Source organism: Malaclemys terrapin, chromosome 2 (genome assembly GCF_027887155.1).
Source record: "Malaclemys terrapin pileata isolate rMalTer1 chromosome 2, rMalTer1.hap1, whole genome shotgun sequence".
NCBI lineage: Eukaryota > Metazoa > Chordata > Testudines > Emydidae > Malaclemys > Malaclemys terrapin.
Genome location: NC_071506.1, coordinates 139,885,724 through 139,903,278, shown reverse-complemented (window position 1 = coordinate 139,903,278; position 17,555 = coordinate 139,885,724). Strand labels below are relative to the sequence as shown.

Sequence of the window (17,555 nt, the reverse complement as noted above, 5' to 3'; positions counted from 1 at the left end):
GTTTTACAATTTCCTATTTTTCAAAATATATTTCTCTTCAGAACTCAAAAGGGGAAGCCAATTGCCAGAAAATACAGGGTGAACAATGAAATTGACTCAAATTGAAACACAGTGCTGCCAAATATTCAAAGTAAGCAATCTAAAAAAAAAAAAAACCCAAAATGATTCCCCTCCCCTAATTTCTTTTAGTTACAGTAATTTTAAATGTGATTTGTAAAAATAGCCTGTAGAACATTTTCAGACAGCTGGCCTGGGAATAGAGACTCAGGAGGTCTAGGTTCAATCTCCAGTTTTCCTACAGAGTCTTGCCTGACCATGGCCCACCAATTTAGGACCAGAACTTTAAAGGGAGATAGGCAGCTAACTCTCTTTTTAAATCTGGCCCTTAGTGTCCTTGTGCCTTTGATTCCCCATCTGGACAATAATAATTCTTCTCTTCTACTGTTTGTCTGTCTCATGCATTTAGACTGTAAGCTCTTTGGGGCAAGGACTGTCTTTTATTATGTATATATACAGCACCTAGCGCAACGCTGTCCTGATCTCAGATGAAGCACATAGAGGCTACAGTAACAACAAGGGCAAATTTAAAGTTGACAGGCTCCCATTAATTACTTCCTATTAGGATCTTGGAACCAAATGATTTAAAAAAAAAATCAATCAATCAAATCCTACTGCTTGAACAGAACAGCTTAGACAGACTAGAAGAACCAGCTCAGAGCTAAGCGAGTTCTAGAGCTGGGTGCTAGCTTCCAGCCAAAGTTCTCCAATTCATTTGGAAGCTGCCATTTTTAAGCTAGTGGGATTGCTAATGGGAGCAAGAGGGCATGTCTACTGCAGTAGAGCTCTAGTGTAGACGCTTCTGACATCAACAGAAGCGTTTTTACCATCTATGTAGTTAATCCACCTCCTCAAGTGGTGGCACCTAGGTTGATGGAAGAATCAGGGTTTAGGTCAACTTAGCTATGCACACAGCGGTGTGAATTTTTCACATCTGAAAGCGACACAGCTAGGTCGATCTAAATTTTAAATGTAGACCAGTGCTGAAGCAGTTAAAAATAATTATGACTTGTTAGTCTACGCATTTTGGTTGTTTTCTTGTTCTATCGCAGGGGTCGGCAACATTTCAGAAGTGGTGGGCCGAGTCTTCATTTATTCACTCTAATTTAAGGTTTCGCGTGCCAGTAATACATTTGAACATTTTTAGAAGGTCTCTTTCTATAAGTCTATAATATATAACTAAACTATTGTAGTATGTAAAATAAATAAGGTTTTAAAATGTTTAAGAAGCTTCATTTAAAATTAAATTAAAATGCAGAGCCCCCCGCACCGGTGGCCAGGATCTGGGTGGTGTGAGTGCCACTAAAAATCAGTTCGCGTGCCAACTTCGGCACCCGTGCCATAGGTTGCCTATCCCTGTTCTATCGTCTTGCGATTCTCTTTAAAGCTTTATACCTCATGGGTCACTCCATCATCATTCATAACAGGAGTATTCATCTGCCTGAGTGTTGTGGTGCAAATTGATGGCCAAATCCTAAGGTCCTTACTCGGTTTTTATTCATTTCTTTCCTCTCTCAACAAAGCTTTCCCCTGACTAAATGTAACCCACTGGTGAATGTGCGTATCAAGTCCCCCGCTATGGTGATCCACAGAGAATAGGAGTTGATACAGACACCAAAAAGGGATCCTGTAGCAGCTCACGCTTTTCTATCTGGAGGTCCCTGATTCCATCCCCAGTGTGTCGGCCAACACCCCAGCCATCACATAAATATTTGGGGCTACAGTCAAACAAGAATTTAGGCACTGAACTGCCACTTTAGGCACCTTAATCCCACAATCATCCCCCCACCCCCAGGATTCACAAAAGCCCTGTTCAGCTGCTACCAACCCCGGTAGATAGCTAAATGTTTGCAGGAAAAGTTCCCCAGGTACTTGCGTATCTGAGGTCTGCAGCCTCATGCTAAGCATCCAGACACCTGAGCTTCAGTGTGATGAACGAACCAGCGGACAAGGTGTTCCTCCACCTAAATCATGTGTGGGCCCCCATCTGGGAGGCGAGCCCTGAACACGCCTACCGAGCTCACACAAAACAGGGGAGGAGAGCCTCTCCCTTGCGTCTTAGTCCAATGGTGAGGCCGCTCACTTGGGATGTGGCACACCCCTGGTTCAAGTCCCCCCTCCACTTGAAGTGGGACTGGTCACTTTTCAAGGGAGTGCCCTAACCACTGAGCTATGGGATATTCTGATGTGGGGCTGCCTCAGTCTCTCCCGTCAAAACTGTTCCACTGTGAATACATAATTAAGAGTAATTGGGCCAGAGAGCGCAACGACAAGAATGACTCAGTAGCCTGGTGGCTACAGCACTCGCCTGGGAGATGAGACCCCCAGTCTCCCTGATGTTGATGATCCACCTTCTCCTGCCCACCCCCCACCGCAGCTTCTTGCATCCTTGGCATCTCCCATTGGCTAACTTAACTGGCACCTGGCCTCCAGCGTGCTGGCTTTTGTGAACCCCATTCTGAGGTGTCTGCCTCTCCCCTTTCACTGTACAGGGAGCCTGGCCGCCTAACTCGGGCTTTGTGATTCACAGTGATTTTCTAGGTGCTTAAAAATTAAGCCTGGTGATGCTCAGCATCACCACGCCCAAATGCCTTTGTGAATCCAGCCCTTCGGGGTTCATCTTAGTGTAATTTGATTTCAATGTGAATTACACCCACTAGAGTAATCAGAGCAGGCTGAAAAACGCAAACATTTCCCCCCCCACCCCGATTTTCCTCTCAAGTTGAGATTGTCTCTTGCCCTACACCCCTACACAGCAGGATAAGGAGTTGTAAGGTATGGAGGGGGAAGTCGTCTGTGCCAACTTTCCAGCTGTCACAGACTGTGACTCTAAGTCAGAACGTGGTTCCTGAAGCAGCGTAATTATGTGCTGCCCCTGGCTCAGGGCTTGCTGCAAAACGATGATTTGTCATTTTAAAAACCTTTAATTTTTAAATGACACTTTGCAATAAGTTCTACCTGGCAATACACTGTAGTTATGCTTTTTGATACCTATAATTGCCACCAATGCATAAAAATGGAAGAACTACAAGGCGGAGGATAACTGCAGTGTAATTGAAATGTAGCTAGACACACCTGGGCTCCAAAAAGCGATGTAATAAGACAAACACCCAGAGGTGTAACAATAAGGGAGTCTGTAATGCAGTTCCCCTTCCGGCTGTCTGAATTACTTGTAATAAGTTATTGAAAATCATAGCCACAGCGTAACTATGCTGCAATTGCAATGTAAGTGCACTGTAACTACAATCACCATGGGATAAAGTGGCATCCATCTTTCTCTAATCTCTTTCAATCATGATAATTTTAGAGTTTACTTAGAGCAACATTTGCAGATGGAAAAGTGATTTTCAAGTGGACCATTCTCGCTTTCTTGCTCTAGGAAACAGTTGTTTACAACCGAGGCCCAAAGAGATTATGTACTTTGCCAAATGCGAATCAGTCAAATAACCAGGATTAGAACTCAGGAGTACAGACTCCCAACCAGGTGTTTGTTCTGCTAGACATTGCTGCCTCGCTAAACAAGTAAGTAGCTGTTGTTCAACTTACGTAAACGTCCATAATTTGCGTTCTGTCTCATTCTAAGATCTTCGGTGGAGCGGTGGAAGCTGGCCCCTGTTGCTGGGCTCCGGACAGGACTGCGATCTGAGAAGGAGAGAGCATTTAGATCACATACATGTACATAATGAGGCTGTCAGCAAATGCTGCCAGCTCGGATCGTGTGTGACCATCAACGAATACAGCTTGTCATTTTCAGGTATTGAAACTCGGGTGGCAAATTAATTGTCCAGTGCTTAACTTGGATAGATTTCACACACCTATTGATATTCTGCAAGCGTGGCTATGAATTCAGCAGCATTTCCCACTTTCGGCCCAGGCAGAGTCATTTTTCTATTAGGAAGGAACGGTCTTACTTCTGCCAGGGTATTTTAAATATTTTCCTTGTTGGGTGAATTTCATCCCTGTGCAGAAGGCCAATACAAGGCTTATGCCACTACCTTAGTCCCATTTAAGCCCTATTTTGAGGCCTGAAGTGGCATTTGACTGATGCGCAGGCCCTCTCTGCAGAAGGATGAACATCACACAGTGTGAACACAAGCTCTACGACTTACAACTGGCCTTTGTGCTCAGATACCATGGTTATAATTGCAGAGAGAAACTAAGGAAGGCCATGCAACTTGGCGTGGTGTGTGACAGACTGATAATATCCTGTATTGTCCTGAAGAACCATTCTGGAATTAAGATAAACTTCATTAAATTAAGTTAAACCTTATCGAATTAGGGCTAATACCTTTGGGGCACACTGTATTAAAAAGATATGTTACTGTGGCACTGTATGCACTTTCTCTAGTAGGGAAGGAAGGATGCTAATGAACTTCCTCTGTTATCAACCCTTTGAAGCCACCCCCTGGCTTATTCTCCAGCAGGGACCAAGAGACAAAAAAGGGGTTTGGATAAATAGCCTTCTGCATGATCCAGGGGATGGACAGGACCCCCGACACATGGAGGGCCCCAATCCCTAGGGTAGGGTTGAAAGGACTGAGCCTCCTGAGGCCCCATAAACCTGGGAGCTTGTTCTGTGCTGAACTTGTGACCACAAAGGAATCCCCGTGGGTTGGGGGTTGAAGAATGACTCTTGCCAGCATCCATGAGAGGGTGCGGGTGATGCTTGGTAAGCTTATTAGCAAGCGTGCAGATTCCTTTATTGTTTTAATGATTTCTCTGTAATCCTTTTTACCTTAAAAATTAAGTAGGCTTGCATAGGAAGTGCTGTGTGGTACCTTGTAGCAATTACACCTGCTAACCATCTCTGGAGAGCAAGCAAGCAACGTCCTTGGGCAACCTGCCAGTGGTGGGAAATACATGGTGAAGGCAGGGTACTGTGCAGACGGGAGATACCCTGATCAGAAGGGAGGGAGGGGGAGACGGAGAGGGGAAGGGAAAAGGGAATGGCCTGAGAGTGGGTGCCCTTGACTGGACCACTAAGCAGGAATATAGGGGCAGTTGCCCTGAACTCTGACATATACTAGGGGACTTGGGTTGCAGTAGATAGAAGCTCACACTCTCATAGCTGTGTTGGCTCTGCAGGTAGGGTGACCAGACCGCAAATGTGAAAAATTGGAACAGGGCCTGGGGGTAATAGGATCCTATATAAGAAAAAGACCCCAAAATCGGGACTGTCCCTATAAAATCCGGACATCTGGTCACCCTATCTGCAGGAGTCATGGACAAAAATTAGTACAAAACACACCTTCATGCCTAAAAAGAGCAGACAGAATTCTGAATAAACACAAAAGGGCCTGATTCTGATCTTGTTTACACGGTGGATGTAACCCATTCACTTCACTGGAGCCACTCCTGATTTACACTGGTGTAAAGGAGATCAGGAGGAGACCCAGAGAATAGCTCTTTTGATTACGAAGGGGCCGTTTTATGGTACAGCTGCATTGCAAGCATTTACGGACATCCAGCACCTCCCCAGTGTTAATTCAACGCTGCTGCCAGGGTGGGATCTTGTCCTGTGACAAAGAACTCCTCACTAGAGCTGGTCAGGAACTGGAATCTGCGTTCCACAGGAAGTTCCAATATTCTGAAAAATCCCCGAAATGTCCTCAAAATGAGAATTGCTGGTATCAAAAATGTCGCTAGTATCAAAACATTTGGCCTTTTTCATTATATTAAATGTTAAATATAACATATACATAATATTCTACACACAATATGTAAATATATTAAAATCAAAACTGAACTTTGATTCAAAATGTTTTTGACAAAAAAAATGCTTCATTTTGGCATTTTTCCCCATCGAAAAAATGTTGTTGAAATCGACATGTTCCCATGAAAAATTTAGATTAAATGGCATTTTTCAATGAAAAACTTCTGTCAAAATTTTTTTGACCAGCTCTACTTATTGCTGATAGGCTGGAAGCAACAAGATGAATAGCAGCTAGAACAACAGCAATAAAAATCTTCCCTGCAATTTAATAATGGGCCCAACGCAGCACCCACTGAAGTGAACAGCAGAACTCCCTTTGTGGGTAAACAATCTGCCCCTGTATTTTCCTGTATTTTGTCAATATTCATTCCAACGACTTATTACTCCTAAATGGAAAAAGACCCACAATGTAAAACATCAATGAGGAGTAATAACCACAGCCAAAACACCAAGGCTAGAAATCACTAAATTATGAGCAAAGTTCTGCTCTGAGCTGTTGGGTGAATCTCTGTTCTGCTCCCCAGAGTCATGGATGCCTCGCTGAAGTCAATGAAAGTATGCATGTCGGGAGAGCAGGCTATCGGCGATTACATCTGATGTGTGGAAGTGAAACCTTACGTTTGCACTTTAGGTTAGTCTAGAGAGTGGACAACTTAAGGTCATTACATCCAAGATTCCACCAAAGTGCCTCCTATTTGAGCCAAAGTTAATATCCTAGACTGGAAACAGAGAAATCCCCCTTTAAAATGTCTAAAAACAGGAAACAATCATGCAACAGACTGGGTTCGTTCTATAGAGCAAGCAACCCAGTGGCATACCACATCAGAACAAGCTTCCAGCACAGCCCCCTGCCAGGATGCCTTCGCCCTGACATGGAGATCAGTTTTCAATGTGCCGTCCAGCCTTCGGCCTCTCTGCTGGAATGGTCACCAAAGGTGCCATTTACAGCCCCACGGGGTGATGCTACAGTGATGGGGAACTCTACGGAGACCACCAACTTGCTTCACACAAACCAATGTCAGATGAGTAACTGTTTGTTTACTACAGTTTACTAACAACCTCAGAAGGATTTGAATGGATAACATGGATTTTATAGGCTGTAAAAGGCTGGGCTTGCCCTGTAGCGCCCCCTTCTGGCCAAGCGAGGCTGTGCAGAGGCCCTGCCTCAGTTTACTCTCCTCAAGGCTCCTTAGATAAATTCCACCAGGCCTGAGTCCTTTAAACATTCCCCTGCTGTATATACATAAATTACAGACAATTCACAACATTCAATCCTGGGGGTTCTCCCTTTTTCCCAGGAGAGAATCGTCCTCTCTCCTGAGTCATTTGCAGGCTTTCCTGCCTGGACCCTTTGTCCCCTGGTGTCTCAACTCAGCCCTGGGGCCTTTTCTCTTTTCCCAGGAGAGGATCCCAGCTTTCTGCTCTCTGCAGGAGCCCCCTAAGGCTATGTCTACCCTGGCAACTAAACGACAAAACTTGTCTTTCAGAGGTGTTAACAACTCCCCCAATGAAACACAAAAGTTTTGCTGCGACAAGTGCCAACGTGAACAGCGCGTCGTCGGCAGGAGCACTCTCCTGCTGACAACGTGAACGCCGCTCGCTGGGGGTAGAAGTTTTTTGCTGACAAACAGCGGCTACACTGCGCGACTTTTAGCGCCACAGCTGCGGTGACACAGCCATGTCGCTAAAAGCTGTGTAGTGTAGACATTGCCCAAGTCTCTGCAGCTTTGCTCTGCCTCGACATTCCTCGCCCTGTTTCCCTCTTTATAAGGCCCAGGTGTCTTCCCTTAAGCCCAAATGAGCAGCAGGTAATCACTCACAGGTTGCACTGGGTGCTGCTCCTTCATAAAGGGGCCAGTCAGGCAGCGACATAGACTCTACATTCCTTTACCAGTTCCCTGTGCCACCTTCTGGATTCCTGTGGGTTCCATCCATCGCTCTCTGTTATGATCTCACGGTCCCTTCTGGCCTTAAGCTCTACGAATCTAAGAACCACCAGCTTTGTTTTTATCTACATGTTTCACATACGGCATAAGAGTTGTAGAATGTACTGAATGAAATCCCGAAGTTTGTGTTCAAGGGGAAGTGTAGAGGAACAGCATGACCGTGCATGCTGCTTATGTCCCAATGAAGCCCATAGGTATTCATAGAGGCAGAGAAAATTGGTGGATTTGAGCCACAGGGCTGGAATGGGCTGTAAATGGAGCATAGGATAGGTGCTAGCCCTCTGTAGAGGGGGAGCATTTTACCTTCAGTCCTTACTGAGACCCCTAGACTGCAACAAAAGATTAGCCTGGGTTAAAAAAAAAAAAGGAATAAGGATGTCGGGATACAGCCATGTGTGAGCTGAATCTTGTGAACTCACTTGTGTTGGACGAGACCGATTTGCCAATGTCTGCCAAGGATCGGTGGATTGGCTTCTTGGTCTGGTGGCGGTGTTTCCTCAGGAGCACGTAACTTATTTTCTCTCTCAGCTCTGGCTTGAGCAGACCATCCTCTATCTGCTTTTCAATAACATCATCTGAAAGAAGGACATTGGAAGCGTGTGCATGACTTGCTGGGCTGCAGTATGGCAGGTTCTGTTGCAAAAAAAATAAAATAAAAAAAATCCCCCTCCTTGCAAACTCTAGAACTGCATCACATGCCAAAGACTCAGACTTTAAGGTCATGAGGGACCATCATGATCATTTAATCTGACCTCCTGCACATCGCAGACCACAGAACCTCACCCACCCACTCCTGTAACAGACCCCTAACCTCTGGCTGAGTTACTGAAGTCCATAGGCGTCGACTCTGTGGGTGCTCCGGGACTGGAGCACCCATGGGAAAAATTAGTGGGTGCTCGGTACCCACCAGCAGCTAAGCTCCCCCCGCCCCGCCTCCTCCCCCCTCCCAAGCATGTCGTGTCCCTGCTCCTCCCACTCGCTCCCAGCGCTTCCCGCCCCACGCCCCCTAACAGCTGTTTGGCAGCGCTTAGGACTTTCCTGGAGGGAGGGGAAGGAGCGGGGACGCGGCGCACTCGGGGGAGGAGGTGGAGAAGGTGCGGGGACTTGGGGAAAGTGGGTGGAATGGTGGTGGGACGAGGGCAGTGCGGGGGCGGGAAGAAGTGGGGACAGCGGTGGGGTTGAGCACTCACCGGGCAGAGGGGAAGTCAGCCCCTATGCTGAAGTCCTCAAATCATAATTTAAAGACTTCAAGTTACAGAGAATCCACCATTTACACTAGTTTAAACCTGCAAGTGACCTGTGCCTCATATGGCAGAGGAAGGCGGAAACCCCCCCACCCCAGAGTCTCTGCCAATCTGACCTGGGGGAAAATTTCTTCCTGACCCCAAATGTGACAATCAATCAGTTAGAGATGTTGGCGAGACCCACCAGCCAGACACCTGGGAAATAATTCTCTGCAGTAACTTGGAGCCCTCCCCATCTAGTGTCCCATCCCTGGCTATTGGAGAGATTTGCTGCTAGCAGTTGCAAATCGGCTCCATGCCATTGTAGGCAGTCTCATCATACAAACTCTACATGGTCTGTAGAGGCTATATGGTGGGATCAGATCATCACAGGTAAGTTCACGCTCCTTCTTTACTCAGAAAAAAATCACAGTTAATATCCTTCCTCCCCCTGGGGTTTTGCCTGTATAATGGAGTGTTGAATCAGGGCCACGTTACTTTCCTTTTCTTAAAGGTGTAGTGCCCAATCCCCATTTGCCATGTACCTTATGTCATCATTTACACCCACGTGATATCTGTGTAAAATGCAGCCATTCAGATATAGCAGGGTGTTGCATTAACGTTGCATAGGTGTGCAATGATGACACACAAGGAGCAAGGCAGTGAAGAATCAAGCTTGTTCTGCCTAAAGGGCCAACTCCTGCAGTTCTTGGGCAGGCAAAACTCCCACCATTGGGAAGAATCAAAGCTACATGATTTGGCTCTAAACTTCCAAAACAAACAATATGCTTTCTCCAAGATGCCCATCACCACAATATCTGGGCATCAGTGAGATCTGTAGTGATTCACAGAAGGCACTAGGATGTTTTCATATGATAAAAACCTATCCCAGTGTGCAGTACGTATACATCTTCGAAGCAGTTACTATGCTAAGATAATCTGACCGGGTTGGTGATGCCGATTTAGCTGCCTTAGGTCTTCATTTATACACAGACTTGCACAGAAATAACAAAATCAGTTTGGACTGTCTCCTTTTGTTATTTCAGTGCAGGTTTGTGGGTAGACCAGCCTTTATTTTACCGAGAGTCACCTCTTCTGATACGGTTAATTAATTCAGCTGTCCTCTCTTTTTACCCCAGCATAAATTCCACTGATTTCAATGGAATTGCTTATTATGTGACATTAGAATAAGGCTCATAAAGTTAAATTAAAAAGTACATAAAAAGCACATCACACCAGAGATAATAAATCAAACAGAGAGATGATTAATGAATAAATAAGAATGGCAAAACTCTACCGAGCTCCACAATAAGCATGTAACAGTGCAACAATTTGAGCCAATGTTTTAACATACGCAGTGGGTTGTTACTTAAAGGCTGACTACTACACCGCCTTTTCAAGTGTAACGTGTAGTTATACTCTGAAAAGGGACAATAAAAAGGAAGCTGTAGAGTTCTAAATGTATTGTGCTTTCTCTCATTATCTTGCAAAGCAAATACGCTGCGTTTATGAGTCACTTGCTGTATACAGAATCACAGAAATGATTGAGACATCGTCAAGTGCAGCCACTTGCGCTGAGGTAGGACCAAGTAAACCTAGACCATCCCTGACAGGGGTTTGTTCAGCTTGTTTTTAAAAACTCCTGTGATGGGGATTCCACAACCTCCCTTGGAAGCCTATTCCAGAGCTTACCTAGAGTTAGAAAGTTTTTCCTAATGTCTAACCTAAATCTCTCTTGTTGCAGATTAAGCCCATTGTTTCTTGTCCTACCTTCAGTGGACATAGAGAACAAATGATCACTGTCCTCTTTATAGCTGCCATTAACATATTTGAAGATTTATCTGGTCCCCCGCCCCCCGTCTTCTTTTCTCAAGACTAAACATGTCCAGTTTTTTTAACTTTTCCTCACAGGTCAGGTTTTTTAAAAACTTTTAGTGTATTTATATGTAATGACATTTGTATGTAACTATATATAATCAAAGGGAAAAATAAATAAGTTAATGGATGCACAGAAATTAGACATCAATTTTGTCTTCATTTCTCAACTGTACCACATCTCCTGCTTGACAACAGTTGCATTCTCTCTGGCTTATATTACATAAGGCATAATGAAATGAACATTCATCAATAAAAATGGAAAGTGAAACCCAGCATAAGGCACGGTCAGTTTTGATGCAATACTGCATCCGCTTTTTTCAGCTTTTCCTCACCTGTCAGGTTTATATAATCTCAGGATGCTTTGCAAACATTAACTAGAGCCTTACTAACACCTGTAGGTCTCAGAACAGAACCCAGGAGTCCCAGCTCCAACCACTAGTCACAGCTTCCTCAACACACATATGTGGGTTTTTTTGGGGCTATAAGCCTAAAACCCACTAGAGAGACAAGGTGGGTGAGGTAATATCCTATCGAATATCCTGGGACTGATACGGCTACAATTACACTGCATAAGACCCACCAGGTAACAGAAATTAATCTAGCAACAACCTCATCATCATCATCCCTTCATTGCCTAACTTCATATTGGATGGATTACAGTGGAGTGAAATGTATTAAAGAACCTCACTGCATCGGACTGCAAAAGGTGTCAATGTGTAAACACGGAAAAGTGGAAGTCAAATGCAAACACATCAGAGCAGTAGTGATTTACAGTTGCAGTGCATAATCTACTTTAGCTACGTATCTGGCCCCCAGATGCTCAAAGGTGTTTAGGGACTTCACTCCCAGGGGTTTCAATGAAAGTCAGGAGAGCTCAGTACCTTTGAGGATCTGGTCTTATGCACTTCACAAACTTCAACGTATTTATCCTCACAACAGCAGAACTGTTATTCCTACTTTACAGATGAGGAACCTGAGGTCTTGAGAGACTAAAGCCCCGATGTTTAACAGAATTCGGGCATTGCTGTGCTGAGCATTAAAATACTTAATTGATTTAGGAGCCTCTCATTTTCAAAAGGGATTTAGGCACTTAGGAGCCTACATAATTGGCATATTGGCTCCTAATCCCTTTTGAAAGTGAGACAAGGGCTCCTAAATCAGTTTGGGGTTGCAATGCTGAGTGCAGTGACACCTACATATCATTAAAACAACAAGGAGTCTGGTATCATTACAAATCTGGGCCTAATTGAGTGCTCAGGGTCACACAGGAGGTCTGTGGCAGACCAGGGAACCGCACTCCACTCTCCCCAGGCCTACACTAGTGGTCTAACATCCTCTCACACAGAATAAATTTGCGGTCCATCACCGTAGCCACTTGCCCACATGGTCTTATTATTTACATTACACGATCTTACTATTCATACATGTCAATGACTACACAAGTGGAGAATCAGAGTTGATATTGTCGGTTACACTGTGCACCATTTGACATGCCATTAACCCTCCCTTCCACCAAATTACTCTGAGATGAGTGACACTTTCCTCTAGTTCTAGGTAAGGCTTCAGCGTGCCAATGAAACCACTTCAAGAAAATCCCACCGCTGTTTGCATTGAGAGGTTAATACCGATGATCTGTGGTAAGGAGTAGCCATCTAAGTCTAGGAGCACCGTCCCTGTCTGTAGACACGTGCGTAGTTCAAACAGGCTGTGCAAAGATAACGTTGACACATGAGGTTTGCTCCATCTCTCCCCTCCTTCTTCCACCTTTTCTTCAAACTTTATCCACCTGGAACAAAAGCCAGAGTTGTGATCAGTCCAGGGTACAAACGCATGTCTGGTAAATTGCACATCTGTCCAACCAATCAGGTGATCAAGGATCATGGTGATGGGCACAGTGTAAGAACTTGAACAGAATAGATCTATCACAGGGCAGCTGCTGTACAGCCTGTGTGCATTCTACAGTTAGATATATTTATCAGCAATAAACTGGATTCACAGCCATTGTTTCAGTAGGAGCCGAGGTGCTTGGAGGAGCCCAGGACTGGAACAGCTGAGGAGTGAGAGGCATTGGCAGAGCGTGAGTCAGGGCTGGGGTATCTAGAAGAGCCCTAGGTCAGGGTGATGGTGCATTGGCAACGCTGCATAGCTAGAGGAATCTTACAAGAGTTTTAGCAGCAGTATTAGTACTATGCTAGATGAGGCTCCTTTCATGAGTCCAGTTCATATATGGTTTTAAATGATCTCTTTTATTAAAGGGAGGTAATGCTTCACATGTACATAGATAGCACTTTCCACCATGCTTTATGAGCATCAACTAATTCATCCTCAGACCATCCCTGCAATGTAGGTTTGCATATTACAGATGAGGAAGTGGAGGCAGAAAGGTTAAGTTATTTGCCTAAAGTCACATCATCTGAAAGAGGAACAGAACCTGCCGGGTTGGTAAACCTCACTGCTGGGATCAGGTCCTCCCCCTCCTCTTTCTCACTCAATATAATACTTACGCTGCTATGAAAAAAAATAGATTGTAAAGTCTTTCAAGGCAGGGAAACCCTTTTATCGGTGAAGTGCCATGTGCATCTATGGAATAATAATGTGCTTATGCATACAACTAACAAATACTAAAAGGACAGGTGTCACAGCGTGCCTGGAGCAAGGGGTCTGGTGCAGTGAGCTCTTTGCTCATCCTTTAACAATTAAAGTTCAACCCCCAAAATTGGTCACCTGAGCCCTTAAACTTCAAGACAAAACAGCCAGTTTTTTGTACCCCCTTCAGCTGAAGGTGCAGTTAGATGGTTAGGTTCTGAGGGCCTGGGGTTCCAGGCCTGGGGTTCTGGGTTAGGGCCATGGGAGCTCCCCTCTTCTCCCAGCTTCATCCAGCACTGCCCCTACAAAGAAGCAAGCAAGCCCTCTTATATCGCCTGGTGGGTCCTGATTGGTTAATACCTCCTCCCACTCCCCTTCTAGCCCCTGGAGGACCAAGTCTTGTTGGTTCTGCAGGTAGCAGAACCTGAGTGGCAGTGTTCTGAGGTCTAACTCATTGCCCCTCTTTCCCAGCCAATGCTTTTCCTTTGGGTGGAGTGCGTCAGGGTGGTGATGGGGCAAAAAAGGCCTGGTACACCTGTTGTGATAGGAAACTGGAAAACTCATTTAATCAGCTTGATAGTGATCAGAGTTCCAAAAACCTTAACCTGCTCTATTCATTTCAGTGATGGGTTAATTACATTTTGGCTACATTATTTCTGTGAAGGATTTCAGCATCAGGAAAATGTGAAATGGCAAATGAGAGGATGCAGCATGCTGACTAAGCAAAGTTTCATCCCCAGTGATGTAACATTTATAACACACCTCCGCCATTCAAGGAGATTAAGTATCAGAGGGGTAGCCGTGTTAGTCTGGATCTGTAAAAGCAGCAAAGAGTCCTGTGGCACCTTATAGACTAACAGACGTATTAGAGCATGAGCTTTCGTGGGTGAATACATGCATCCGATGAAGTGGGTATTCACCCACGAAAGCTCATGCTCCAATACGTCTGTTAGTCTATAAGGTGCCACAGGACTCCAGGAGATTAAAGCGCTTTAGAGACATTTGTTAATTAACTCTATTGGCACTATTATACCATTTTGCAGTGACTAAACTGGGATGCTGAGCTAACTTGACGTCACTCTGAATTGGTGGCAGAAAAGAACTTAGGATCTCTCACTCCCAGTCCTCTGCTCCAACCTCTAGACCCACAATCCCTTCCGAGATCTGGGAACAGACCACAGGAGTCTTGACTTCCAGTCCCTTCTCCAAATATTAGACCATGCTCTTCTACCAGACCTGAGAAAAGAACCCTAGAGTCCTGACTTCCTGCTCCAATCACTAGACAATGCTCCCTCCCTTAAAAAAAACCCAAACTGTTCTGCTTTTAATGTTCTGCATCAGCTTCTTAACATTCATCATGAAGAGTAACACAAATAAATGAATGAGAGCAGATTTCTGCAGGCTCCCTGGGAATATGACTTGTGCTCCAATTAAGCACAAGTAATTCTCGGCAACGCGCCTGTATTTATTTTGGAAATAAAGCTGCTGTTCCTTTAAATCAGGTTTGCAGAGGCCCAGCTCCATGAATTCTCATGGATTAGTCAGTCTAGGGCTTAACCTGGCAGCTTTTAACTGGTACAACTTGGATTTTGGCTCATGTCACTGCAGTGGGGACAGAGGGAAAGAACAGAGGACAACAGGGGCTTTAAAAAAAAAGAAAAAAGAGTAGCAACAGAGTATATGCTAATTCTGCCTGCAAATACTGGAAACAGCTCTGGATTATCCAGGCTATGGTCAGGGACATACCTGGTGGTTCCTTCTCCCCAGTAGCTCCTTTAGGTTGGCATTTACCAAACTACAAAGGGGAGGCAGATTGACACACTTCAATGTTTTTTTCCCAGTGGGAGAACTAATTTAGATAATCTTTCCCGCTGCAGCTTTGCTGCTCATTTAGGATTCTGGGATTCAGGGCCGGTTCTGGCTTTTTTGCCGCCTGAGGCAAAAAAGCCTCCTGCCGCCCGCCCCCGCCTGGGAGCACGGCAGGGGAGGGCGCCGAGCCCAGCCACGGGCCCGCTCTCCCTGACCTGCCGGAGCGCTGGCGGGAGGGCGGAGAGCCCGTCCGGGGCTCCGCTCTCCCCAGCGGCCAGAGCGCCGGGAGGAGGACGGAGAGCCCGGCCAGGGCTCCGCTCTCCCCGGCGGCCAGAGCGCCGGGGGAAGGGCGGCGAGCTCGCCCGCGGCTCCGCTCTCCCTGGTGGCCGGAGCACCGGGGGAGGGCGGCGAGCCCAGTCGCGGCCCCGCTCTTGGGCCGGAGCGCCGCGCCGCCCCAAGCACATGCTTCGTGGCCTGGTGCCTGGAGCGGCCCTGCTGGGATTCACTGCTCTTGAACCAAGGGGGGGTGGGATGTGGAAGACAGGATTCCTCCCAGTTAACAGAGTAGAGCAGCATTCGCCCATTTAGCAGCGAAGAAAGGAAATAGATTCTGGGTGCTGTAAGTCTGATTCAGGGCAAGGCAACAGGCTACTGTTACCTCACCCAGGTTTTGCAGGAAGTGATTGAAAAGGTACGGTGGCTATTGTTCTGTACTACTATTGCCGTATGATGGATTGTGAAGGCGGATTGACAAACAAAAGGCTATTAATGCAGCAGGAGAAGGAGACAGTGTAATGTAGTGGTTCGAGCACATGTGGTTTCTAGTCCTAGCTCTAACATGGATTTAATGTGTGATCTGGGCAAGCCACGAATGGCCTCTGGATGCCTCAGTTTTCTGTGCCAAACGTGACACACAACACGGCCTGCATTAGGAAGTGCAGTGCACCCAAGACAGTGAGAGCTGCAGGAATGTAACGCTTCTGATAATCAGGCTCAAGTTTGGCTGAGCAATCGGAAGCAACCCTTAAAAAAAAAAAATTAGCTCAAACTCTCTGGTGCCTAGGGTGACCAGATGTCCCGCTTTTATAGGGACAGTCCCGATATTTGGGGCTTTGTCTTATATAGGTGCCAATTACTCCCCACCCCCTGTCCCGATTTTTCACCCTTGCTTCCGGGTCACCCTACTGGTCCCTCAGTTTCCCCTCTTGTCAGAGGGCAACCATAATAGCTACTCACCCTTTGGAAGGCACTTGGAGATCTTTGAATGAAAAATGTTACATGAACAGAAAATGGTGTTTGTTAAAACTAGAGAAAGGCAATCAGTGAGTAGTATTTTAAATAAATACATAAAACCAAGAGGCCACTATACTGGAACCATGTCAGGAGATACTGCAGAGCTTTAGTTAGGAGAAATTCAAAGAATATTTTAAAGAGCATCAACGTGAGATTCGTTATTCAGAAAGGGAAAAGTCCTGGTTTATTGCATTTTTCTTCCTACTACAATGTAGCTCCTTTCACCCACTGATCTCAAATTCTTTACAGATATTCGTTAATAAACCCTCACCACAGGTCAGCTTTAGCTCTCCTGTAATGTTCACAACGTATCACTGGCCTGTGTCTTTCACACTATAGCAACCTGATGCTATGACACAAACATCACCGCCTCACAATACAACCAAGCGATGACTCTCTTGCACTAACCCCTAGATCACATACCCATCCCAAAGCTGGCAATACGACCCAGGAGTAACCCCTCCCTGCTCTAACTGCTAGGATACACTTCCCCACACCAGGATTAGAACCCAGGAGTCCCAACACCTAATCTCCTGCTCTAAATACTAGACCACCCTGTATCCTTTTAAGCAGAGCTACAAAAGCGATTGCTAAATTAACGTGCATCTCAGTCACATTATTTACATCAGTGCTGGCCAAGAGATTTATGGTCACTGAGTAAGATGCCTGCCATACTGAGACTGGCCAAGAGCCCACTGATGGCAAGATATGAAGCCACCTGGAAATTTGCATTCTCTCAGTTTCCATTTTCAGTCCCAGTATCATGCAGTCCCCCACGCATTGCGGTGGTTACTCTCATTAGTCATCCCCCAGTGCTTAGTTGATGCCTGGATCCGGTGGTTCCTCCCCTGAGACTGAGGGGAGGGACCTTTAGACATGGGTGGGCCCACACCCACCCATCTGCAATGCTTCAGGAGGTGTTCTCACAGCGTGCTCTGCCATCCGGGCTTTAGGAACAACCACAACGTTAAGTGTTGACCATGTTAGCAGAAAACAGACAGGGGTATTGCAAGTGGTTTCGCTAACACTGCTCATGATCAAATTCTAACG

General features: G+C 45.8%; 1 protein-coding gene across 1 annotated transcript in view; it reads right to left on the bottom strand.

Annotated features, from left to right (window-relative positions):
• Positions 1 to 17,555, bottom strand: part of SLC4A5 (solute carrier family 4 member 5) — a 125,929-nt gene that overhangs the window by 66,602 nt on the left and 41,772 nt on the right. Inside the window, exons 5-7 of the mRNA XM_054018141.1 lie at positions 12,443 to 12,603; positions 8,136 to 8,291; positions 3,604 to 3,699 (exon numbers count right to left, since the gene is read on the bottom strand). Coding sequence (XP_053874116.1) covers positions 3,604 to 3,699; positions 8,136 to 8,291; positions 12,443 to 12,603 — 413 coding nt within the window. The remainder of the gene's footprint in view (positions 1 to 3,603; positions 3,700 to 8,135; positions 8,292 to 12,442; positions 12,604 to 17,555) is intronic.